This window comes from Lynx rufus, unplaced genomic scaffold (assembly GCF_022079265.1).
Source record: "Lynx rufus isolate CCGP_SWC_20201006 ecotype Redwood Valley unplaced genomic scaffold, mLynRuf1.p SCAF_19, whole genome shotgun sequence".
Taxonomy (NCBI): Eukaryota; Metazoa; Chordata; class Mammalia; order Carnivora; family Felidae; genus Lynx; species Lynx rufus.
Window position 1 is genome coordinate 13,411,217 of NW_025814833.1, and position 26,938 is coordinate 13,438,154.

General features: G+C 39.8%; 1 protein-coding gene across 1 annotated transcript in view; it reads left to right on the forward strand.

The window, feature by feature from the left end:
- WDR44 (WD repeat domain 44) overlaps positions 1 to 17,382 on the forward strand; it is a 79,505-nt gene extending 62,123 nt beyond the window's left edge. The window contains exons 13-20 of the mRNA XM_047081859.1: positions 2,982 to 3,095; positions 6,941 to 7,063; positions 11,109 to 11,300; positions 11,483 to 11,584; positions 11,805 to 11,920; positions 12,775 to 12,902; positions 13,909 to 14,043; positions 16,982 to 17,382. Coding sequence (XP_046937815.1) covers positions 2,982 to 3,095; positions 6,941 to 7,063; positions 11,109 to 11,300; positions 11,483 to 11,584; positions 11,805 to 11,920; positions 12,775 to 12,902; positions 13,909 to 14,043; positions 16,982 to 17,076 — 1,005 coding nt within the window. The 3' untranslated portion in view covers positions 17,077 to 17,382. The remainder of the gene's footprint in view (positions 1 to 2,981; positions 3,096 to 6,940; positions 7,064 to 11,108; positions 11,301 to 11,482; positions 11,585 to 11,804; positions 11,921 to 12,774; positions 12,903 to 13,908; positions 14,044 to 16,981) is intronic.
- Positions 17,383 to 26,938: the final 9,556 nt, after the last annotated feature.

The following is a 26,938-nucleotide window of genomic DNA, read 5'->3' on the forward strand; positions in this document are numbered from 1 at the left end:
ATCTGGTATATAGTCAATGTAATAAATATCAAAAGGCTTACAAGTTTTCACAGCAGTCCAGCTTTAAAATGACATTTTTAGATAACCAGGATATTTGAATATGGATTAGACATTAGATGATACGAATGATATTTTTTAGGTGTGATAATGGCATGGTAGTTATATTTAAAAGAGCGCTTATTAGTTGGAAATACATAAAGCCCATGAGTATTTACTGGTAACAACAGTGTTTAGGTCTTGCTGTAAGTGTTCCAGCAAAAATAAACAAAACTTAAAAGTGGGAGAGTGCTAAAACAACATGAGTAAGATACTGATAATCATTAAAGCAGGTGATGTTATGTATGGGTTTGTTATACCATTTATTACATTATTCTGTTTCAGTGTATGTTTGAAATGGCCATAATAAAGTTTTATATATGTTTATATGGAGATATAAATATATGGTGATTTAGAGGATCTAAATCTCTCTCTAGGTGTAGATATCTATAGAGATATATACATATAGATAAAATACATTTTACTTGGTGATTCTACCATTAATAATTCTACCTTTAAAAACCTATCAGAAAGAAATCACCAGATAGGGGTACGTGGCTGACTTAGTCGGTAGAACATATGACTCTTGATCTGGGGGTTGTGAGTTCAAGCCCCACATTAGGTGTAGAGATTACTTAAAAATAAAATCTTTGGGAAAAAATGCTAAATTATTACTAGTAGTCATCTCTAGGTGGTAGGATTTTAGGTCATTTTTATTTGATTCCTTAATACTTCTCTGTATTTCTAAAATTTTCTTTAGTAAATAGGCCTGCTTTTATTAAAACAAATAACAGAAGATGCTGTTAAAGTCTCAGGTTTAAACCTTTTGACCATAATACCTTCTGTATTAAGATAAATAATAAAATCGGGGTAAAGGTTTATGTTCCAGGATGTTCACTGAATTGCCGTTTATGCTAGCAAAAAGTTGGAGATGTCTAAATGACCAACAAGTCGGAGCGTGATTAAATTATGGCACATGCATATGCAGCTAGTAAATGTTTTCAGAGAGTGAAATACCTAGGATGCTCATGGTATAATAAAAAGAAGACAGTGAATCTTGTGCACAGTGATTTCAGTGAATGTTTTTTTACAACGGAAAGATGAAGGCAATCAAAATGTTAGCAGATTGTTGTTTTAGTTTCTCTACTTCCCGTGCTTTCTCAGCAGTCTCTATTGGGCATGTATTTACAGTCAAAGAATTTATTTAAGTCATTTGGAAAGACATAAAGAATATAAGGAGAAGAAACGGGACATTTGAGGAGAAGAATAAGATCTGGAATCACTGCTAGAGGAATTCTGCGGAGAAGTTCCTGAAATGGAAGTGATTCTTAAGCAGAATGCTGAATTTTATGCAAGAGGGCAGGCCCGTTGGGTGTTCTGTATTCGAGGCGCCCTCGCTAGGCTGGCAGCACAGTTCGAGGGCGCGGCTGGAGTCCTGCAGGAGTGGGAGTGCCTGGCGGAAGGTCAGGGCATGGGTTGCGGCTGCTCTGCCTGCACAGAGGATAGGAGGAGGTTTTTATTATACACCGTAAAGTTCTAGACACACAGTAGCGGTAGTTTTTATCCGTTCTCATGGCCACCGTCCTAGTTTAAGCCCTCATTGTGTTAGGTACACTTTACTGACGGCCCTTCCTGCCTCCGCTCTTTCTCCATGCCGTCTGTTACCTTCTTGCCCAGCTTCCTCTTTCTGAAGCGCCAGTCACCTCGTGTGATTTTTTTTCTTTTCAGAAACCTGTGCTGGCTCTCCCCATCGCCTTAGAATGTTTGCACTTTTAAGCCGCAAATCCGAGGCTCTTTACAGTCTGTTCCCAGAGTACCCGTCCGCTCTAATCCCACGCCGTGTCTGCACACACTCTTCCTCCGTCCCCGTCATCCCGCCCCCTTCCGTAAATACGCACAGCTTATCGCTAAGAGCCCCATGTTTTGGCTCAGGCTACATCCTCTACAACATTTGAGGGGCGATCTCTGAACTTATAGTTGTATTTCTGCTTTGGTTCTGCTGTTTACAGGTGGCTGTGTGTCCTCTAATATGTTATCCTGACCTCTCTGAGCCTCAGGTTTTTTTCTTAATTTCTTCATCTTCGTAATGTTAATATACCTCCTTGACAGAGTCATTAGGATTCATTCAGGTAATGAATACAAAAGCATGTTGTAAACTAAATGCGTGGCACACACGTATGGCATTATTTTCTACCTACCTCTGTCAGGATGCTTTTGACTTCAAATAACAGAAATCCAACTGAAAATGGCTTAAACAATGAGGAAGCAAGTCTGGAGGTAAGGCGGTTCCAGGGTTGGTTAATTGCACAGCTCAGTAATGTCGTCAGGGTTCTACCATCCTCCTGCTTTGCTCTTGGTCTGCCTTTCTTGGGTCTGTTCCCCTCATGGTGGTAAGATGGCAACTACAGTCTCAGGTGTCACACGGACAGCAGTGTTCAGAGGCAGGAGCGTCCCTTTAGTGTGGCCCTTTTTAAGAGTGAGGACATCTTTGTAGAAACGTCCCCCTATCTTCCCCCTCACTCCCCTCAATAAACTTGCCCTCCTGCCTAATTGACAAAAATGGTAGCACATGCCCATGCCCAAACCAGTCTTCACTGGGAAAGGGAATGAGCTCATCGTGATTAGCTCAGACCAAGCATGATTCACACCCTGGGGCTGGCTCCCACCTCTCCTGAGGGAACAGATGCTCAGAAAAGGACAAGGCAGGGGCTCTGTTAGGGAGGGAAAGATGGTGACAGCACAGTGTCTTCAGGGACGATCCTGTTTCATTAGGACAGGGAGGCGAATAAGCGATCAGTAGGAGGTTCATCGTAAAGGGGAGTTTGTTTTCGGTAGATCGAGATTTCAGTCAGGCAGCATACAGGATGCCGAGAGAACGGATGGGGTGGGACGAGTACGAAGCCTTTGTTTCTCCACTTTTAACATTTGTCTTTGTGTCTAAATAGGTGTGCGGTGGGGCCGACGAAGACCCTGATGATAAAAATGCACCATTTCGGCAGCGGCCGTTTTGCAAATACAAAGGACACACTGCTGATCTCCTTGATCTTTCATGGTCCAAAGTAAGAAATTCTTAGTCGAAGTGTGTATGAATTCTATGTAACTATGACTTTAGGATAAAAACAAATGTTTTATCTGTACGATTGTCACACTGTCGAGTGATTGTATTTACTTCCTGGAAGTTATCGATTAAAAGAGGAGAAACATCAAAAAAAAAAAAAAAAGAAAGAAACATCACATTAGGCAAATAAGAAAATGTTTATATTAACAGTTTCTGTCTGGATCTGTCTACATACTTGTATTTTTTGCTTCTTTTACAAAGTAATTTTGCAAAGTATTCTCTGCAAAATGGATACGACTTTCGACTTTCGCTGCAAAGGTGAAGTCCGATTTATCTGATCAGGACTGCTTTGGCTAATCTGCTATATTTGTTAAATCATTAAGTTTGCAAATATATGAATCTTTGATAAGGCATCGTTTTATGTTTTCTTTTTTCCTTAGAGCAAAATTATTTCAGAAGTAGAGGGCCTATTTTGCCACGGAACAAATATCTGAGCAGTTTTGCAAAAATTTAAAGATACTTCAAATTTTATTGAACATGTTTAAAGCATGAAACAGTGTTTTGAATTTTTGCGTAATACCTTACCCTTCCTTCGTGTTAAAATTTGTCAGTAATCAGGATCTAAAATATATTTAGAATGGGGGGGGAGTAATACTGAAAAGCCTTAAACTGAGAAAAGTCAACGGAGTAAACGGAATACTATTAGAGATACCAGTGTTGCCCATATATTTTCACTGTGTCAGGAGAACCTCACGTACCACAAAGTTACTGCTGGTTTCCTTAGGCGAGTCAGGCTTTCTCAGAGCTCCAGCTTTGAATCACTCCATTTCTGAATTGCTACTCCTGTCATACTTGTTTACATGTTCTGGATGCTTTTCAAAAACCATCTGTCATAATGTCTTTCTCTAACTCGGAAGAAGCTTAGACCTCACCTGGTAGTCTGGTTTTAAACTGAGCCCTGATTGTGTCTTTATACTCCTTCCCAACCCTGTGTGAAATCTGAGTTGTCAGAGATGGAAATCTAAAGTGTCCTTAATCTGATAATCATATTCATCTGGGATAAGAAGTACAAAGCACATAATTGGGAACCTTGCACTCCTTTTATTTTCTTAAAGCAACCCAATATTTTGTATGGGGTGTAATGCTGACTGGAAGAAATTAGATCTCCATTGACCACTTATCCGTCAGGGTTCTCCAGAGTCACACACCCAAGAGAACATATATGCATAAGGACATTTATTTTAGGGAATTGGATCGCTCAGTTGTGGGTGTAGCCAAGTTGAAATCTGTAGGGCAGTCTGGCAGGCTAGAAATTCAGCAGGAGTCACTCTGGGATCATAAGGCAGAATTTCTTCTCCAGGAAACTTTTTTGTTCTTAAGGCCTTCATCTGTCTGTCTGGATGTTCTTCTCTTTAACTTTCTTTTTTACCTGTTTACTCATGCATATTTCTAGGTATTATTTACAACAGGATTGTAAGACATTCCAGAGTAGGGACCAGATTTTATTTTACTGTTGTTTCTCTTCAGGATCTAGCATAATCAGTATTTATAGTGGGTTTTCTACGTGTTGAAGACTTACTTTGTGCCAGGTAATGAGAATTACCTTGTTAATTCTTACAGTAACCTGTGAGGTAGATGGTATTTCATTTTGCTTAAAAAAATTTTTTTTCACGTTTATTTTTGAGAGAGAAAGAGAGAGAGAGAGAGAGAGACAGAGTGTGAGTGAGGGAGGGGCAGAAAGAGGGAGACACAGAATCCGAAGCAGGCTCCAAGCTCTGAGCTATCAGCACAGAGCCCGACGCAGGGCTCGAACTCACGGACTGTGAGATCATGACCTGAGCTGAAGTCAGACGCTTAACTGACTGAGCCACCCAGGTGCCCCTATGGTACTTCATTTTGTAGTTGAGGAGGCTGGGTCTCTGACCCATCTGACACCACAAAACTAGTTATAGGTAGAACTTAGGTTTGAATCTAATTTCTTTGACTTCTGAAGATCATGAAATTCAAGAAAATTACTTAATTTCACTTATTCAATAAGTATTTACTGAACAGAACTTGGCATAGTGAAACACGTCTTAGCATGTCTCTAGTATCTTCACTTTTAGGGATGTTTTCATATTTCTTTCATATGCTTAAAGCAATGGACTATTGCAAGAATCGAATAAAATCAACTTAATGAGCAAACCATAGATTTAGGGAATTTTTTTTTTAATATTTCATTTATTCTTGAGAGAGAGAGACAGAGCACGAGCAGGGGAGGGGCACAATCTGAAGCAGGCTCCAGGCTCCGAGCTGTCAGCACAGAGCCCGATGCAGGGCTCAAACCCAAGAACCGTGAGATCATGACTGAGCAGAAGTCGGACACTTTACCGACTGAGCCACCCAGGTGCCCCAGGGCTTTTTTTTTAAGTTTATTTATTTATTTTGAGAGAGAGAGAGAGAGAACATGCACGAACAGCAGAGGGGCAGAGAGAGACAGAGAGAAAGAATCCTAAGCAGGCTCTGCACTGTCAGCATGGAGCTTGATGTGGGACTCGAACTTTTAAGAACCATGAGATCATGACGTGAACCAAAATAGTCAGACGCTTACCCAACTGGCACCCCTCAAAGTTCAATTTTTTAATTGTACGTTTCATGATCTATTTAAAAACAGGCATACCACACAAAGTGTACACTTTTAAAACTAGCCCCAAATAGCATTTATTTATCATTGCAGTACCTATCTAAATCAGTATTTGCACTTAGTCTTCTTACATTCAGAGATTAAAGATTGCTTATTACTTTTAGTAGATGACAAAGCATCTTGTGGCTTTTTGTTTAAACATGTGTTCTACTTAACCACTCTGCAGAAGAGTGTAGTGGTTAGAGTCTGGACCTAAGGGCAGACTACGTAGGTTTAAATCTCAGTTTTGCCACCAATGAGCTATGTAGTCTTCGACAAATTATTTAGCATCTGTGCCTCAGTGTTCTCATTTGTAAAAGGGGATAATCATATACCTACCTCATAATATAGTGTTAAGAACAGTCTTTAGCACATTGCAAGTATTCAATAAATGTCATCATTACTTTGGTTTGTTTAGCACCTTTAGGCATACCAAAGAATAGTGTCTCATTTGGGCTTCCTCGTTCAGTATAACTCACAGTTCTCTTCTTAAATAGATTATGTTGAAAAGTTAAAGAATTTCTGCCAGCTGAAGCATTTGATAGATAAATGTTTGGTTCCTGGGTGATGGGGCCATCACAATGCCTAAAGCAGTTACACTACCCTCTTTTACCTTTGAAAATTCTATGATCTATTCTGAGACGTTTGACGATTTCTCTTCTCTCATTTTCTTGCCTGTGGTGTGACAGGTGCACAGTAATTTTTCATTTGCATGCTGCATTATAGGGTAATCTTTTTGAAGGCATTTTAAGTGACAATTAGGGAATTCTGGGGAGTTCAAATTTGCCAGCATCGCCAATGTCAGGGTAACTGAACTGAAGTGACAATCAAATGAATAGATGCCTTGTATTCATAGCTAAGTTTCCGTATATGCGGACTATAATAAGTAAGATACACCTTAGTCCTCTCTTAGTGCCTAGCAGATTTTTTTTTTACCTAGATCATAAGATTCTAATTTCAGAACAGGTAATACAGAAAAGTCTTAGAATCGAAAGAATACGGTATTTAACTGGGAAAAAATGGGATCTTCCAAATGAAATGGGTAATCTTTTTGTTCTTTCTGATGCTAGATATAGCAATAACAAAACTATTGAGATACATAAAGCCAAAAGTTTGCTTTTATTATTGTGTACGTAGTATTTTTTCATAGGGTGATAAAATGATCAATGTCAATTTCTCAATAGAATTACTTCCTGCTTTCTTCTTCGATGGATAAAACAGTCAGGTTATGGCACATTTCCAGAAGAGAATGCCTTTGCTGTTTTCAACATATAGATTTTGTCACTGCCATAGCTTTCCATCCAAGAGTAAGTAATTGTTTATGTATTTTTTTTGTTGTTGTTGTACTATAAGGAAGGTGAGGGAACCTGGCTTCTCTGGAGGACAGTTGGACTACAGGAAAAAAAAAATTATTAACAGCCACATAGTTAAGGACAACTTAATTTAGTGTTTCATTTTGTTTAGAAAGGAAATATTTTGTTAATCTGTATTAGAAGAACTGGAAGTGTTATGGTCCAACTATAAGAATGAAAAGTCATCCCAAATCTTTAATAAGACATGCAGGGTATAAATAAAGAACTAAAGTATCCTATTAAAGGTGAGAGAGATTAGAGACGGAGGAAGAAGAGGAGACAGCAGGTGAATAAATAAGAGGGAAGCATATAGGCAAGAATAGTGGGAGGAGTAGGGTGGGAAGAGACAAAGAGGAAAAGGTTGAAAGAGGCAAAGACCAAAATTCATTATAAGATATACTGAATTCCTGTGTAATGTCTGGAAATACAGTGTGTGTGTGTTTGCAGGAGGGGTTTGTGTGTTTTTTTGTTTTGTTTTTTATTTTTTTAGTAAGCTCTACGCCCAATGTGGGGCTTGAACTCACCACCCTGAGATCAAGAGTCACATTACTCTACCGACTGAGCCAGCCAGGCTCCCTGGAAATATTGTTAATCTTCTTATTAATTAATTTATTTTTAAATTTCTTTTTTTAACATTTATTTATTTTTGAGACACAGAGCAGGAGCAGGGGAGGGGCAGAGAGAGAGGGAGACACAGACACTGAAGCAGGCTCCAGGCTCTGAGCCATCAGCACAGAGCCCAGTGTGGGGCTTGGACTCACAAACCATGAGACCGTGACCTGAGCTGAAGTTGGACGCTCAACCGACTGAGCCACCCAGGCGCCCCTGGAAATACTATTAATCTTGAGATCCATCCTTATTCATTTTCAGTGTAGAAAATCCCTATCTTTCCTCTGAAAAGGAAGTATTTCGTACGATTTCAACCAAAGGAGGAAAATTCATCATGGAATTGCTGACCTATCTTATGTTTTTGTAGGATAGAACCACCAAATGAGTAAGGCTTTAATTACGTTTTGCTCTTTGCAACTAGAAGCACAAGAGGAGTCCTGTGTGGTGTCACTCCACTAGCTAGATCGAACTAAATGGAGGCCTTGAGCTGACCTGACTTGCCCTCCCCTACGTGGATGTGTGAATCAACATTTCTATTCATGTCCTCATCTCTGTATGTTTAACACCCGTTGTCATTTTAATGCAACATTTCGGTTATATTCACATTTCTTCCCCTTTTTTCCCAGATTAGGAGAGGACTTTTTTTCTTCCTCAGTATAATTTCCCTCCCTGGGCAGGTTTATGATATGGAGACAGTAATAATTTTGAACCCTTAGAAGACTTTGGTTAAGACCTTTGGCAAATTAAAAATATTTCATCTGTGTTGATACCTTATCCATTTTGACCATCAAGCTTTTTGAGGCTTCTTTCAGAATAACACCCCCATCCTGTCATCCAAGGGTGCAACAAAAGAATGGCTTTATTCCTGTCCACAACTGTGAGCAAAGTCCTTCCCTCACCTCTATTTTAACTATAATGTGTCAGGATGGAAAGAGAGAGGTATTGGGTGGTGATGGTTATCTATGTAGTACTTTTTATTAAGGTTCCTCTCTAGCCAGTAGTTTTTCTATTCTTTTATTTGGTTTCTATTTTGGAAACTAAAAAGCCCTAATTCTAAAAATCTACAGATCTGAAGGATTTTTAAGAGGGGCTAGGGAAGGATGGTGTGGTGTTGACATTTTCTTAGGAAATGTGACTCTCTTATGTAATGTTACCTGGAAGGAGGGTAGCAGAATTACAAAAGAAATAGTAAAATGAAGATAACACATGCACACACATGCACACACACACATGTACACACACACGCGCACACACATATATATGCATGTATGTAAATAAAATTCTGAATTATAAGACCAAGATGAAGTATTTTTACTTGTTCTGCTCTTCTACTGGTAGACATTGAGCAGAGCCTACTCTACCATAGCCATAAAGGTGTCCAATCTGCGTAGATTGTTCTTGACAGGCCCTGGGGTGGGTAAGAATAATAGCCTTGAGCAGAGAAGGGAATGTTTCTTGTTTTGGCATCCCAATTATTTTACTCTTAATTCTTATGTTATCAAAAATTAGACCAGTTTAGTTTAGTGGTAGGCCTGGTTTAGTTTAGAGCAGGGTTTCTCACCCTCGGCACTGTTGACATTCTGGGCTGGATAATTCTTTGTTGTAGAGGGAAGAAAGTCCTGTGCATCGCAGAATGTTTAACCTCTACCCAGTAGATGCCAGTAGCCCCCCACCCCCAAGTTGTGACAGTCAGAAATGTCTCCAGACATTGCTTGTTGTCCCCTGTGGAGCCAAAGTGCCCCCTGTTGAGAACCCCTGCTTTGAGACTGAGAATTTGAATACTGAAGTGATTTCCTACTGACACCCTGTCAAAGTTCCCACATAAATAACTGGTTCTGTGGGCTAACCGGCATTACTCTTCTATCCAAGTATTTACATGTATCCCAGAGGGAGGAGGAGGATGTGAACAAACGTATCATTACAGGATAGTTTTTACCCAGGCCTGCTCCTTGAAGTCCCTACCTGACTCCCTCCCAACCACCCCCCCCCCACCAGGAAAGTCCCTGGTTAAATAAATTGGAGAACACTACATACTTTATCCCTCCTTTGGAGACTGAGAACGCATGTTAACTGAGAATCCTCTTTAACTTTCTGGAACCCAGAATGTCTCAAACTTACTTGAACCATTCTCCTACACAATATACACTCTAAACACATTATCCATTAACATCCATACCTTGAGAAAAGCAGTTTGAGGATATGATAAAGCAATTAGAAAGTCCTATTTCCAAAGCGAATACTGAAGTTTCTAATTGTTTTTTTTTTTTTAATTTTTTAATGTCTATTCATTTTGACAGAGAGAGTGAGACAGAGTGTGAGCAGGGGAAGGGCAGAGAGAGAGGGAGACACAGAATCCGAAGCAGGCTCCAGGCTCTGAGCTGGCAGCACAGAGCCCGATGTGGGGCTCCAACTCACGAACCGCGAGATCACGACCCGAGCTGAAGTTGGACGCTTAACCGACTGAGCCACCCAGGCGCCCCTCTAATTGTTATTCTTAGTGAATAAAATAATGTTTGCTTGAGGGCGCCTGGCTGTCTCAGTCGGTGGACTGTATGACTTTTTTTTTTTTTTAATTTTAGAGAAAAAGCAGGGGGGGGGAGAGAGAGAGAGAGAGAGAGAGAGATAGAGATAGAAGCAGGTTCCATGGTGAGCCCAATCCCACAATCCTAGGATCATGACCTGAGCTGATATCAAGAGTTGGATGCTCAACCGAGCCCTCTTTTTTTTTTTTTTTTAAGTTTATTTATTTTGAGAGAGGGAGCATGCCTGAGCAGGGGAGAGACAGAGAGGGAGAGAATCCCAAGCAGGCTCCACACCGTCAGCGCAGAACCCATTGCAGGGCCCGAACCCACAAACTGTGAGATCGTGACCTGAGCCGAAATCAAGAGTCAGACGCTCAACCAAATGAGCCACCTGGGTGCCCCTCAACCAACCGAGCCCTCTTGATCTCCTCAGGGTTTGAATTCAGGCTCTACATTGAGTGAGATTACTTAAAAATCTTAAAAATCTTAAAAAAATAATAATAATAATGCTTGAAGAATAATATTTTTTCAATGGGATCTACATTTTTTTTTAATAATTTTTTTTAATGTTTATTTATTTTTGAGAGAGAGAGACAGCACAAGCAGGGGAGGGGCAGAGAGAGAGGGGGGACAGAAGGTCCAAAGCAGGCTCTGTGCAGGCAATGGAGAGCCCAACGCGAGGCTTGAACTTAGGAGCCATGAGATCATGACCTGAGACGAAGTCAGACACTCAACCGACTGAGTCACCCAGGCGCCTCAGGATCTACATATTTTCAACATTATTTCCTAATAGGCTTTATGTTTTGATTCACTAATGAATTTTTCTTGATCTGGTAAAACGAAAGCTTTTTCTTTTGCCACATTTTTAGGATGACAGGTATTTTCTGAGTGGGTCATTGGATGGAAAGCTCCGCCTTTGGAACATACCTGACAAAAAAGTGGCTTTGTGGAATGAAGTAGACGGTCAAACAAAATTGATCACAGCTGCGAATTTCTGTCAGAATGGCAAATACGCAGTAATTGGGACATATGATGGCAGATGTATTTTCTATGATACCGAGGTAAATGATTATCTTGTATAAATTACATAATGGAATACTTAGTGGTTTTATATAAACTTGGTGTATCCTCTCTGGGCTTTATAAATTGGGGCAAATAATACCGTGTCTGTCTACAAGTTGGATCAGATGATCTTTGAGGTTTCTTCTTATTCTCATGTTTTAAATTTGTGATTTCTTTTTAGCATTTGAAATACCACACACAAATACATGTCCGATCTACCAGAGGACGCAACAAAGTTGGAAGAAAAATTACTGGCATTGAACCTTTACCCGGAGAAAATAAGGTAATAAGTATTCAAAACCATCTCTCTTCACACTATATATAGACTCCTGAAAACTCTTACTACCTTGGCTTAAGAATATATTTTCTCTCATGTGAAATACAGCATTTTGTAGTTGTGAGGTATATTCTCGCTATATATGTGTACGTAATACCGTTTTTGGTTATACCTTAACGTAGATTAAAAGATGATATTTTTAACTTTTTCTTTAATTTATTTTTAGATACTGGTAACCTCAAATGACTCCAGAATCAGACTATATGATCTTAGAGATTTGTCACTGTCCATGAAGTATAAGGGTTATGTCAACAGTAGCAGCCAGATCAAAGCAAGTTTCAGGTAAATCGGCAATGAAAAATTCCCAAAAGAGATAGACTATTTCTCCCCTGCTCCCATATTTTCTTTGATCTGTGCCTTATGTTTAGTTTCTTCGCACTTTTACAACTGCTGTCTCTTGTTATTATCATTCAGTACTTACCTTATCCACCTGTTTAGTAGATACAGTTAGAATTGCCCCTATTCTGCTGTCAAAGAAACCCAGACTCAGAAAATTAAGTAACTGGTCTAAAGTCACTGGTTAGTGGCAGCGCTAGGATTAGAAGACTCCCAGCTCTGGAATTTGTGCATCTGTACTTTATTATGTAAGCTTTTTAAGAGGAAGTTTATCTGCCACCCACCCATGGTCTTTATCCTTTTAGGTACTGAAGCTAATAAAGCATTTTAACACCCTAAAGTACAGTATCCTGTATTTACGCCTTTGCATGACAGTATTATTTGAACTCTTAATTTGGGGTCTGGAGACTCTCCTGGAAGAACTGCCTCTTCTTCCTTACAGCCCTCTTTCTTTCAGCCCTTTTCTTCACGGTTCTCCTTTCTTCTTGAATTACCCAGTAATTACCGGGAAATGTAACTGGTAAAGCATTCTCCTCTCTTTCCTGTCTCACATGGGCGTTTCTCCCAGTGTGGGTTAGCTAGCAGCACAGTTACCTAGAGCTTTAACGAAAATCCTCACGCCTCTGGCCTCCGTGTCAAACCTGCACGTTCGGATCCTCTGGAGTGAGACTAGGAGTCTATATTTCAACAAGCTCTCTCAGGTGTTTGCTTAGGTGTTTTCAAGGAAGAAGCACTCATAGAGGGAAACTTAAAAAAAAAAAATTCAAACTGAGGTTTTTTTCTTTCTTTCCCAAATCTAGCCATGATTTTAGTTACCTTGTCAGTGGCTCAGAAGATAAGTATGTTTATATCTGGAGTACTTACCATGACCTCAGCAAGTTTACTTCAGTCAGGAGAGACCGTAATGACTTTTGGGAAGGTATTAAAGGTAAGTAAATGCCTACTTTTGTGTGACTTCTTAAGCGAATAAAGTTCAAGTGGAGGTGTACTATGAGTAAATTTGTGTAGGCCTTGTTTCAGAGACAGTTTGGCAGTTATAACCGCTTTTGCTTTGTATTCGGCTTTGTTTGATTTCTCCATACTAAGGAAGAACCTATACTTGTCTAAAATTTGGGAGGTCATGGAATCTCAGAATTTGTACAGGCATACCTCATTTTTTTGTGCTTCGCCAATACTGCGTTTTTTACAAATTGGGAGGTTTTTTCCAACAGCATTTGCTCACTTTGTGTCTCTCTGTCACATTGTGGTCATTCTTGTAATATTTCAAACTTTTGTTATATTTGCTATGGTGAACTGATGAGTGATTATGACTCACTGAAAGCTCAGATAATGGTTACTACTTTTTAGCATTAAGTATTTTTTAATTAAGGTATGTACAGTGTTTTTGTAAACCTAATTCTGTTGTATGTTAATAGACTAAGTACATGTAGACATATTTTTTTATACGCACTGGGAAGCCAAAAAAAATCATTTGACTTGCTTTATTGTGATATTTGCTTTATTACAATCGTCTGGAACAAAACCTGCAATATCTCTGAGGTACACTTGTATGAGGTATTTTTTTTTTTAGAATATCCTTTTGTTTTGTTTTTTCAGTGTTTGAGAGAGAGAGAGAGCACGCACGCACAAGCGGGGAGAGGCGGGGGGGGGGGGGGGGAAGAGAGAGAGAATGAATCCCAAGTAGGCTCCACACTGTCTGTGCAGAGTCTGACGCAGGGCTTGATCCCTTGAACTGTGGGATCATGACCTGATCTGAAATCAAGAGTCAGCTGCTTAGCCGACTGAGCCACCCAGGTACCCCTACTTTTGGGATATTTTATTTTAAAGGATATTAACATAAACATACACTATTATATTTTTTGCATATGACACTTTTTGTCTTGATGTTTAGAATCAAATTTATGAGTTAATCTGAAGTAAATTTTTTTCCCCAGCACATAATGCAGTTGTTACGTCGGCCATCTTTGCTCCAAACCCAAGTTTGATGTTGTCTTTGGATGTGCAATCTGAAAAGTCAGAAGGGAACGAAAAAGGTGAAGACGCCGAAGTTTTGGATACCATGCCCTCTGGTAGGTACTCCTATTTTGTTTGTCCTACATTTTCTCTAGCCAGCACTCAGTAGTCTCATTGACCTACATCGGGTATTATGAGGTTTTCATGAGTACAAAGAATACTTCTTATTTACAACGTGATGGTTGTATCCCTTTGTGACTATTTCAGTAACCTATTGCTTGCAAGTTTTACTTCATTTAAATTTATCTGGGAATTAAAAATGAAAATTTTGAAAGTTCGTAATTTTTTTACGGGCAGTTGTTTCCCTTGGAGAAATGCTAACAAGGCATACAAATACAAAATTTCTTTATTATCTGCCTCTTCTAGTAGACTGTCCTCTCTGAGAACAGAGACTTGTTATGTCCTGTGTATTGTTGGACTGCCGGGGCCTAGCACAGCGTTTGCCTGCTTCTACTTGGTCCTAATAAGCATGTGTTGAACAAATGAATTAAACCAAAATGAAAGCAGTGCTTTTTCTACTTGCCACAAATTTATAGCTTTGTAACTTCTCAGATACATAGCTATTTACAAGCCTTTGCTTTCCTGCGATTTGCAGCATACGCCTAGAGAAATGAGGAGTAATTCCAGTTATATAAAATGATCAGATTAGGAAGTGAAAAGAAACCATCAACAAGTAGTATTCGGTGCCAATTATATAAAAATGGTCCCTGCTAGTCCTTAAGTGTATGGTGAGACCGTTTAAATTTGGACTAGTTGTTAACAAATCTGTATTATTAAGACGAGTTCCAGAATAGTTTATTAAATCCCTTTGTTGTTCTATGGCCTACAAGTAGGCCTTTTAGAGACTTTTGCAGACACAACAGAAGATACAGTGCACAAACGGGGCTTCTTAAAGTATTTGAATACTTCAGAGTTCTCAAGTATTTTTACTTCATTTAATCTCAGGTCGTTTCCCTTGTGGTGTCACTGCACGGTGCACTGCACAGAATACAGTATTTCTTCTGTCTGTAAGAGCAGGGATCAACTTCAGCCTAGTACTCCCTTCAGTCACAAGATTTAAAAAGACACCAAGTCAGGATTACCTTTACTAAACCGCCTGTTTGAAAATATTTTTTTTTCTTTTTCTTTTGTCTTTTTTTTTTTTTTCTCTGAATCAGATCTGGCATTCTCTTTTAAGGCATTTGGGGTTTTTTCTTCTTCTTTTTTTTTCTCTCCCAGTAATACCTTTTAAAGAAACTCTATACAACTCCTGTATACATTTCACTGAAATTTCTGGCTTTTTTTTTTTTTTTTAATGTTTATTTGTTGAGAGAGGGCAGGATAGGAGCAGAGAGAGAGAATCCCAAGCAGGCTCTGCACTGTCAGCGCAGAGCCTGATACGGGGCTCAAACTCCTGAACCGTGAGATCATGACCTGAGCCCACATCAAGAGTCCCGACACTTAACTGACTGAGCAACTACCCAGGCACCCCGAAAAAGTTTTTAAAAAAACTTTTCAAAACTGCACCATATTGGGGCACCCGGGTGGCCCAGTTGGTTTAAGTGTCCTACTCTTGATCTCAGCTCAGGTCTTGACCTCAGGTTCATGAGTTCAAGCCGTGCATTGGGCTCTGTGGGAGCATGAAGCCAACTTTAAAAAAAAAAAACAAAAAAAAAAACCTGCACCATATTAACAAGGTTCAGTTAACTCACTGGGTCCTTTCTAAAAAGGCACAACTTTTAATGTGTCGTACTCAGATTTTGTTTGCCGTTCTGTACCTATTGAGGTAAAATCTAAGAATAAACCCTGAAACTCGTGGTATAAAATCATAAAATATATCTGATTGCCCTCTCTATTTCTGACATAGTTGGCAATTTACACTTCATTTTTCCTCATGTAGAAAACAGTGACAATACCTAGTTTATAAGGTTGTAATAAAAACTAAAAAGAATGTATAATATATAAAGTGTCTAGCAAAATGCCTGGTGCGTAGACCAGTCATCTTCATTATTGTCATATCTTATAAAGCATTTATCTGTACATGACGAATTATTTTTTCTCTAGCCTTTCTCATGTCTCATATCTCAAGTCCTTTGCTGCTGCTACTGCCGCATGGGACAACTTTGAGATACGCCAAAGGGTGGTAAGGAATGTTCACAGGCTTAGGATGTGTTTTTAGCAAATCTAAATGAAGCCATTTGGTCTTAACTCGTTCTGTGCACAACTTTCCAATTAAAGTTTAGATTATTTTCTTCCTTATTAATCAGTACTTCATAAATCTACGGTTTTTGCCTATGCATAGTAGAGTGGAGAATTTTGTTTGTTAAATGCTTTTTACGGCAAATAAGAGGTAAGCGTTTTGCCATTCAGCATAGCTACCTAGCTCTCCAGTACAAACCATAGAGGCAAAAAGTCTCTGTCAGCATTCCCAGAGCGATCGTATGTACTTCATTTCATGGCAATTTCAGTATGTCTGCCCGACAGTGAACCTCACTGTCAACCTCATTAGAGACCCCTGTTAGCAACACACTTACCCAGCTGATCCCATGCTGCCAGCGTTCCATTTCTGGGGCTGAATCACACACTAGCCTCTTGCCCTGAAGTGAAGCATGGGGCAGTTTCGAAGCCTCTGCTGCCTGACAGTAAATCCAGGCACCCAGCCCCTAGCGACTCTAATCCCCCAGCCAGGGAAAGACCAGCTAAGATATGGTAAGGGGAAGTGAGCCTCACAGAGGAGGAGAGGTACAGGAGAGTGAAAGGACTACAGGAGCGAGCTAGAAAAGAAAGACCATGGGGCTCCTGGCTGGCCTAGTCAATAGAGCGTGTGACTCTTGATCCTTGGGGTTGTGAGTTCGAGCCCCATGTTGGGTGAAGAGATTACTTAAAATCTTGAAGAAAAAAAAAAAAAGACAAAACGTGGGGAAAAGGTGTGGGGTCATGAGCGTGTGACACTTATAATGGCAGGCTCTATATTCCTTTAAAATCAACTAAAAACTTTTTTTTTATGCTTTTAAGGTATTCTGAAGACAGATAATACAGAAGTTCTTCTTTCTGCTGACTTCACTGGAGCTATCAAAGTGTTTATTAACAAAAGGAAAAATGTATCTTAATTTGAAATGACATTTAAAATAAACATATCAGTAAGTTTCTATATGTATCAGAACTGAAAAAAAATATACTGTTTCAGGCTAACATTTTTTTTTTTAATTTTTATTGGAAGTTGTTCAAATATAATATATTTTTTGAGAGGCAGTGTTAATGAGCTCTAAACCCTGGACTGATAGATTAGAAAGAAATGTGGCTAGAATAACATTGCCAAACATTAGGCTTTATGTTTCGTTATATTTGTGTTTTTGTTATATAATTGTGAACATGCACAGGTTTCTGCATGAAAATATATTAATATATTAATCACATGTGTGTGCCTTTTGGTTACATGCACTAAATCTAACAGAGTTAAATTATTTCAGTGGCCCTTTTGGCCCCTTACAGGGAGGGGGGGAGTCTTGTTTCTAGCTTAAACAATTTCTTTTGCACAGAATTTCATTTTTCAGAGAAGTGGTATTGACTGAGTTACTGTTTTGAAAATGTTATACAGGTTTTCAATAGGTCAACAACCATGTGTAAATGGTTTTTATAAATTTCTCAATTTGGAGACAAGATTTTTTTTGTGGTCTAAATTGTGGACTTAGGGTTCTTTTCTTTGTATGTATATATACATAATTTTTCTTTCTCTTTTTTCTTTTTTTTTTCTTTTTGCCTTTTTCTTTGTTCTTTTTTTTTTTTTTTTTTTTTTTTTTTTTGCCACACTGGAGCACAATGTTTCTATGTAAAGGATTCTTTTCATTCTTTATCCATGAGCACCAGGCTTTGCTCACTTAAAAAAAATTAAGCCGCATTAAGGAGTGAGTCTTCTTTTTTACAATAATGTAAAAATGAACTGTTTACATTTTTTTAAAGCATTGTAGTTTTAAAAATTAAGCTGTTCTGTTTTGTGTTGTTGAATTTGAAAGCCTTTGTAAATATTGATATAATGTACCAATGAAATAACATCTGGGGCAATGGAACCCTGATCATGTTGTTGATGGTTAGCATATGTTTCTGAAAATTAAATATGTATATTAAAAGTTGGTCGCCATACACTTGTTAAATATGTGACTTTATTTTCTGATGACTTTGGTAAAGTGAGCAATGTAAGAAAAACAAGGTCTTGTTTTATGCTTTGATTTTTAGCAAGCAGAAGGTCAGATTTTAGACCCCGTTATAATGCATTGGCTACATACCTTTAAGAAACATAATAGTTTTTTTTCTATTTCTGAATAAGAGTTCATCTGAACATCTATGTGTTCTTTATTGCATTTGTTTTCGGTATCTACGTGAGAAGCCAGGGAGACATGATCCTATCCTTATCAATGAGTATGGTCTTGGAGTGTTCTGGATATTCTAGTTTGCCTTGGTTTCCACTCCCCCCGCCCCCCGTGCTGCTTTCCTCCTCTTTCCGGAGTTACTCTCTCCTCCCTCCCGGCCCTCTCTGCTCACTCTTCTGTACTCTGCCTGAAACATGGAGCTGTATCCCACTGGCTTGCTAACCAGTCAGTGTCTTTAGTCTCCAGATCTAGGTGGCAGTAGGACGGTCTAGTGTTTCAAAGAGCTTGATGTCTTCAACTCTTCAAGGCAGCTTGGCTTTCACTGACTTCTGCCTGAGGACTTGTAGTCCACTGTGGTGCTAATCGTTAAAACTGCAGATGATTGGGATGTTGCCGTATGAATACTTCCTGGTAGGTTTTATGTGGTTTCTGAAGCAAAAAGGCAAAAAATAGTTGGGATGCAAGTTTGAGAGAGTAACACTGACATAGCTCAGTTTAGTTTTTAGAATGTTTGCTATCACTACATAAATACACTGCAGGTTTACAAATCACAAAGTGAATTTGAAAACAGAATCAAGACGTATACAAAGAGGGGTGCCTGGGAGGCTCAGTTGGCTAAGCATCCAACTCTTGGTTTTGGCTAAGGTCATAATCTCACTGTTTTTGAGTTCGAGCCCTGCATCGGGCTTTGGTTTGGCAGCACAAATCCTTTGTCTTCCTCTCTCTCTGCCCCTCCCCACTTGCTCTCTCTGTCTCTGTCTGAAAAATAAATAAAAATTAAATTTTTTTTTTGTTTAGGGCGCCTGGGTGGCTCAGTCTGTTGAGCATCTGACTTAAGTTCAGGTCACCATCTCGCAGTTCGTGAGTTCGAGCCCCGTGTTGGGCTCTGGGCTGACAGCTCAGAATGTGGAGGCTGCTTTGAATTCTGTCTCCCTCTCTCTGCCCCTCCCCAGCTCGTGCGTGCTCACGCGCGCGCTCTCTCTCAAATAGATAAATAAATAGATAAATAAACATTAAAAAATTTTTTGTTTAAAGAACAAGATGTATACAAAGAAAAACTGAATGATATTTTTCCCTAAAATGAGGATTAGAAACTCACTGTAATAAGTGGTGTGGTATAAGAAAGAGCACAGATTCTTTTAAAAAAAATTTTTTTTTAAGGTTTATTTTTGAGAGAGAGAGACAGACAGGGCACAAGTGGGGAAAGGGCAGAGAGAGAGAGGGAGACACAGAATCCAAAGCAGGCTCCAGGCTCTAAGCTGTCAGCACTGAATGCGACATGCGGCTCAAACTCATGAACTGTCAGATCATGACCTGAGCCAAAGTCAGATGGAAAGAGCACAGATTCTAGACTCAGATAAACTTAGATTTGGTTTCCTCTATTAGTACATTCCTTGAGTAAGTTATTTATCCTGTATGAATTTCTACTTATCTGTACTATGAGAACACTTAACTGAAATTGTAAGATTTGCTGAGAAATCATGTGTGTGTAAAGCTTGGTGTCTAGCCAGTAGATGTAGTCAACAAATGTATATTTCTAACTGTCTTTCCCAAATCCCTGGGTGCCCTCTGGACCCTCCTTGGCCCAAAAACAGCATATAGAAACGCTTTCTAAACATTGAGAGTTCACGGATGCATAGCATTTGAGAGATTGACATAAGGTACCAACATTCTTTGTTTCGCCAAGTTGACATTTTTTAAAGCCATCTACCATCACCTCTTCAGAAAAGAGAACATTTTAATACTAAGAAAAAAGTTAAGTACAGTCTTCTTGGAGCAGTGAACAATCTTTTAAAGTGAATAAACCTAGCTTCTGAAGAAAGCAACCATATTCCCTTATTTTCCCATTTCTCCTGTGAAAATTTCATCATGGCCTTGATGTGGCAGAATGAGAACATCTGTGCTAGACAAACAAGTTTAAAAGCACATTTTATCAAAAGCTCTTTGAAAGTCATATTGAGCTTTTTTCTCTCTCTCTTGTTTACCTTAATTGGGATTCCAGTATGAATGACAACATAATTTAGCATACCACTTTCTCCGATCTTCAAGTTATACGGCTGGGCAGTGACTTTTTATTCTTTGAAATGCATGTTTAACATTAATATATTGTCCCTCAAATTCCAATTTCAGTTGTATGATTTTGAGAATCAGAGACCAGATATCCCCACTTGTGAAAAAGAATCAAATCATCAGAATTTTATTAGTTTTTATTTATTTATTTATTTTGAGAGGGAGAGAGTGCGAGCAGGCAAACAGGCAAGAGGGAAAGGGAGACGGAATCCCAAGCAGGCTCTGCACTGTCAGCGCCGAGCCCCACCCGGGTCTCAAACCCATGAACCCGTGAGATCATAACCTGAGCCGAAATCAAGTGTCAGACGCTTAACCAACTGAGCCACCCAGGTGCCGCAATCGGAATATTTTTAAATAATTACTATGGGGATTCAAGGTAAAGACATGTTTGGGATTTAATGTTTCCATAACTTGTCAAAAGAAAAACATGCCCAGTTTCGCCGGTTTCTAGCTCTCTGACTTACTAATTCATTAAGCAGATGTTTACTGAGCACCTACTGTATGCAGAGCACTGCTGGGACTAGAGAAGAATAAGGCAGCATTCCTGTGCCAGAAGAGCTCACGATCTGGTGGAGAAGATGCCCACAGAAACAAGTAAGAGGCTTGGAAGTGTCTTGTGCCTGTGGCCCTAGAAATGCCCCTTCTGATCCTAACCCCTGTCTGTTCTCCCCCTCCTAGTAACTCGTGGCAGCCAGTTGATGTCAGGCCAATCTTTGTTCACCTGATATTACGAGCAGCGAGGAGAATATGGGTAAATATTACAAGCAACGAGGAGAATATGGGTAACAGAGTTTAAAAGTAAGCCATAGGTGAGGCAGAGAAGTGGAGTACCTCCATGGCATCATTTTTCCTGGCCTCTAGTCCTCTCCTCCCAGCCTAAAATCTTTGTCTGTTATTTCCCAAGACATCTTCACTGTCTTCTGCTTTGAGCTAACTCCTGCTTAATAGCTCCCCTCTCCTCAACTGCTCTCCTGTTCCCTTCAGTTCTGAAGCCTTGCCTGTTTTGTTTTGTTTTGTTCCATTTTGTTGTCCAGATTTGAGTCATCTATGCTCCTGGGGAACCCAGGCTCCCCTTGTTAACCACAGCCACTTTTCTGCTATAGATTCATGCATATGAAATACATTCAGATTGACACAGCAGGGCCAGTGGGAAGAGGGGTCGAGAGGGGTAGGAGTGTGGACATGAAGGGAGAGATATATTGCAAAGTCCCAAACAAATCAAATGCCATCATGCGGTGGGTGGTCCAAGCAGATAGAGTTTGCTCATACCTCCAGCTACCCTGCGTTATATTTTTTTAAGTTTGTTTATTTATTTTGAGAGACAGCATGAACAGGGAAGGGGCAGAGTGAGAGAGGGAGAGAAAGAGACTCCCAGGCAGGCTCTACTCTTGTCAGTGCAGAACCCAATGTGGGGCTTGAACCCACAAACTGTGAGATCATGACCCGAGCTGAAGTCAGACGCTTAACTGACTGAGCCACCCAGGTGCCTTTACACTATTTTAAATAAAATTTTTATTGTGGAATAACTTTAAAGTATAGTCTGCTCATCTTGGAGAAGTGAACAATCTATTAAAGTGAATAAACCTAGCTTCTGAAAAAAAAATAACCATATTCCCTTCTTTTCCAATTTCTCCTGTGAAAATTTCATCATGGCCTTGATGTGGCAGGATGAGAACATCTGTGCTAGACAAACAATTAGATTTACAAAAAAAGTTGCAAGGAAAATAGAGAATCCCCATGTACTCCTTTCTCAGCTTCCCCTAACGTTAACGTCTTCCGTTAATTACCATGGCGCGTTAGTCAAAGCTAAGAAACCGATCCTAGTACATTACTGTGAAGTCCAGACTATTCAACCTGCACAGTTTTTCCACTAGTGTCCTTTTTCAGTTCTAAGATCCAATCTAGAATATCATAGTGCATTTAGGCACATTATGCTTTCTTCATTTAAATAAACGTTTAACTTTAGAACAGTTTTAGATTTTGAGAAAAAGTTTGCAAAGAGTTCTCAAGTATCTCCTGCACCACTTTGTCAATTGCCAACGTCTTACATTACTGTGGTGCATTTTTTGCGTTAAAAAACCAACATTGGTACAATACTGTTAACTCTATGCTTTATTCAGATTTCACTAGTTTTTAACCTCATGTTCTTTTTCTGTTCTGGGATCTCATCCAGGATATGATATTACATGTCTTTGTCAGGTCTTCTTAGGCTCCTCTTGGCTATTACGGTTTTTCAGATTCTTCATGCCTTTGATTACCTCAACAGTTCTGAGAAGTACTGGTCAAGTATTGTGTTGAATGTCCGTGGGTTTGGGTTTGTCCGATATTTTTCTCCTGATTCGACTCGGTGTATGGACTTCCGGGGAGGAAGATCACAGAGGTAAATTGCTATTTTCATTACATCACTTTAAGGGATACATACTATCAGCCTGACTTACCAGCTGGCTGAGGTAGTGTTTGGCAGGTTTCTCCACTATCAACTTAATTTTTTTTCTTTCTATAAATCTACTCTTTGGAAATGAATCACTAAGCACAGGCCAAACTCTAAGGGTGGGGAGGAGTTAAAGCCCACCTCCTTGAGGGGCAAGTAGCTATACCACTTACGGGGCACTGCTGTGGGTGAGAGGTAGGTCTCTTCTCCCTCAATTTATTTAGTACCCAACCCTTTATTTATGTTAGCGTGAGCTTGTGGGTATTTAAGCTTTGAGTTGCAAACAAGTACTGTATATTATTTTGCTGTTCCACTTCTTCCAGCCTTAGCAATTAAGAATTCTTTCAAGGTGGCTTCTGTGTCCCATTGATATCTCATCCTTTTTTTTTTTTCTTTTTTTTTTTTGAGCACTTTCTGTTACTCCAAGATGCTCTGGGCTCATCTTGTATATTTCTCAAGGAGCACTCATTCCTTTTATTGGAGAGGGATATTAGAAACCAAGATCTGGGTGGTAGGTTTGCTCAGTGCCACGAGGTGTCATTTGTCTTAGGCTTTCTCAGCTGGCAGAGCAAAGAAATAAATGTATGTGTACTAATACCTGTATATACAAATAACTAGAAATATTTCTGTGTAACCGTCAATATTTGATTAAATATGAATTCTTATTGATGTCTCTGACTCATCCATTAATACATGCATCATTCTAGTTTTCTCTTCTTGCTTACCAATAATCTTCTCCAACCGTGAGGAACCTGGTTCCCACCATTTACTCTCCATTTACTTATTCAATCCCAGCATAACACATTCCACAGTTTGAGAATTGCTAGCCCATAGCCCCATGAGAAACAACTTGACCAACTGGAAGTACAGTTTTTACATATAGTTCTTTATCTTTGGTGTCGTAATTACTGGTCACAACACTGTTTTCGAAAGTTACTTAGGTCAGTGCCTTTTTTCCCCCACCCCCAGTATCTTTTTTTTTTTTTTAAGTTTATTTATTTTTGAGAAAGAGAGAGGGGGGAGACACAGAATCTGAAGAAGGCCCCAGGCTCCGAGCTGTCAGCACGGAGCCCAACACAGGGCTGGGACTCGGGAACGGCGAGATCATGACCTGAGCCGAAGTCGGACGCTTCAACAACAGCCACCCAGGCGCCCCCAGTATCTTTGAAATATTAGAGTAAATTATCTGTCCCTCTAATAAAATCTATCGGGGTTTGTTGATGTACATAGCCATCCTTATTTAGTAAGTGAGCGGTGGCATTTTCCTGTGGACCACTTCCTGGCTTGCTTTCAGATGCTTAGCATTTTCTAAAGCAGTTTTACAGTTCCATCCTGTTACTGCACTGGGGTTTCTCACTCATTCGGCAGACAAGAATGATAATTCCGTTAAGGCTATCTTTACATGATTAAAGGGGTCATCTTCAGATTTTCTTACCTCAATCCCAAACCATTTATGGAGAGAGAGGGGATATATATATATGTATATTTGTATATATGTAATTTTTGTGTAAAGAATACATTTATATAAAGAATGTCAGGGGCGCCTGGGTGGCGCATTCGGTTAAGCGTCCGACTTCGGCTCAGGTCACGATCTCGCGGTCCGTGAGTTCGAGCCCCGCGTCAGGCTCTGGGCTGATGGCTCGGAGCCTGGAGCCTGTTTCCGATTCTGTGTCTCCCTCTCTCTCTGCCCCTCCCCCGTTCATGCTCTCTCTCTGTCCCAAAAATAAATAAAAAACGTTGAAAAAAAAATTAAAAAAAAAAAAAAAAGAATGTCAGCTTAAAGTAGAAACCCACTTCTCTAATTCAACATGCAAGCAGGTATTGATTATACCTTGTATATATGTAAGCAGTATTCTGAGTTATCAAAGAGCAAACATTTGGCAGTATATACTTTAGTGTCATCTTGAAGAATTAGTAATTCATTAGAAGATAGGAAAGCCTTTCTTTCAAAGAAAGTCCTTTCTAAGTTATGAATGCCTTCATTCTCTCTTGATGAAAAGACATGGAAGTGTAGCCATTGTAATGGACACTTTAAAAATTGAGTATATTGTTTGTTGGGATTCTTGCTGTGCATCTTCATAGAGGCCAGCCTGACAGCCTGTAATTCAGTTGCAAAGGACTCTGCCTGCATTCATTTGCTAGGTCTGTCCTAACACACGTTTGTTAAACAACACAGATTTGTTTTCTCACAGTTCTAGAGGCTAGAAGTCCAAAGTCAAGATGTTGGCAGGTTTGTTTTCTTCTGAGGCCTCTCTCCTTGGTTTGCAGATGGCCGCCCTCATGCTGCCTCTTCACACGGTCATCTCTCTGCGCACATGTGTCCCTGTCGTCTCTCTTTATGTCCTAATCTCCACTTCTTAAAAGGACCCCAGTAAAATTGGATTAAGCCTCACCTTAAGGCCTCACTTTAACTTAATCACCTCTTTATTTATTTGTTTATTTTTGAGAGAGAGAGACAATCCCAAGCAGGCTCCACACTCAGCCTCAGCACAGAGCATGGGGCTCGATCTTAACAACCATGAGATCGTGACGTGAGCTGAAATCAAGAGTTGACTCTTAACTGAGTCACCCGAGTGCCCCCTCATCACTTCTTTAAAGGCCCTATCTCCAGATAGAGTCACATTCTAAGGTATTGGGGATTAGGGCTTCAACATACAGATTTGGGGGCCACATAATTCAGTCCATAACACTGCCCTAACAACAGCCATTTTATTTAAAATGAATCTAGGGGTGCCTGGGTGGCTCAGTAGGTTAGGTGTCCAACTTCAGCCTAGGTCATGATCTTGCGGTTCGTGAGTTCGAGCCTTGCATCAGGCTCTGTGCTGACAGCTTGGAGCCTGGAGCCTGCTTCAGATTCTGTGTCTCCCTCTCTCTCTGCCCCTCCCCTGCTCATGCTCTGTCTCTGTCTCTAAAAAATAAATGTAAAAAAAAATTTTTTTTAAATGCATCTAAAAATGATAAAACTGTAGTAAGAAGACAAAACACAGGGAAATTAGAACTACTACAGCCCTTGCCTGTTTTTTCAGGCCCTGTGTTTATGTAAAAAAATTTTTTAATGTTTTGTTTTGTTTTGTTTTGTTTTTTCAGAGAGAGAGAAAGAGCCAGAGTGTGATCAGGGAAGGGGCAGAGAGAGAGGGAGACGCAGAATCGGAAGCAGGCTCCAGGCTCTGAGCTGTCAGCACAGAGCCCGACATGGGGCTCGAACTCGCGGACAATAAGATCATGACCTGAGCTGAAGTCGAATGCTTAACTGACTGAGCCACCCAGGTGCCCCCAGGCCCTGTGTTTAGAGTTATACATGAAATCCATCTAAAACAGTCTCAAATATGAAGCAAATTGACAGTGTCGAATAGAATATCAGGGCTTATGTGTTTATATGTATACATATATATACATATATATGTATATATATATACATGCACACACAGTTGGCCCTTGAATAACATGGGAACACAAGTTTGAACTGAGCATGTCCACTTATAAGTAGATTTTTCTTCTTTAAAGGTTTTTTTCTTTTTTTTTTTAAGTAATCTGTACAGGGGTGCCTGGGTGGCTCAGTCGGTTGAGCGTCCGACTTTGGCTCGGGTCATGATCTAGTAGTTTGTGGGTTCGAGTCCCATGTCGGGCTCTGTGCTGACAGCTCAGAGCCTGGAGCCTGCTTCGGATTCTGTGTCTCCTCCTCTCTCTGACCCTCCCATGCTCATGCTTTGTCTCTCTCTGTCTCTCAATAATAAACGTTAAGAAAAAAATTTTTTAAGTAATCTCTACACACAAAGTGGGGCTCGAACTCACAACCCTGAGATCAAGAGTCACATGTTCTACCAAGCAAGCCAGCCAGGCACCCATATAAGCAGACTTTTTGTTTTGTTTTGTTTTGTTTTGGTAAATATAATATAGTATGATAAATGTATGTTCCTTATGACTTTCTTAACATTTTCTTTTTTGTAGCTTACTTCATTGAGAGAATACAGTATATAATACGTGTCACATAGAAAATATGTGTTATGAATGCCTTTTTGTTTGTTGTTTTAGAGAGAGTGTACATGTGTGAGCTGGGGGGAGGGACAGAGAGAGAGAGAGAGAGAGAGAGAGAGGGAGAGAGAG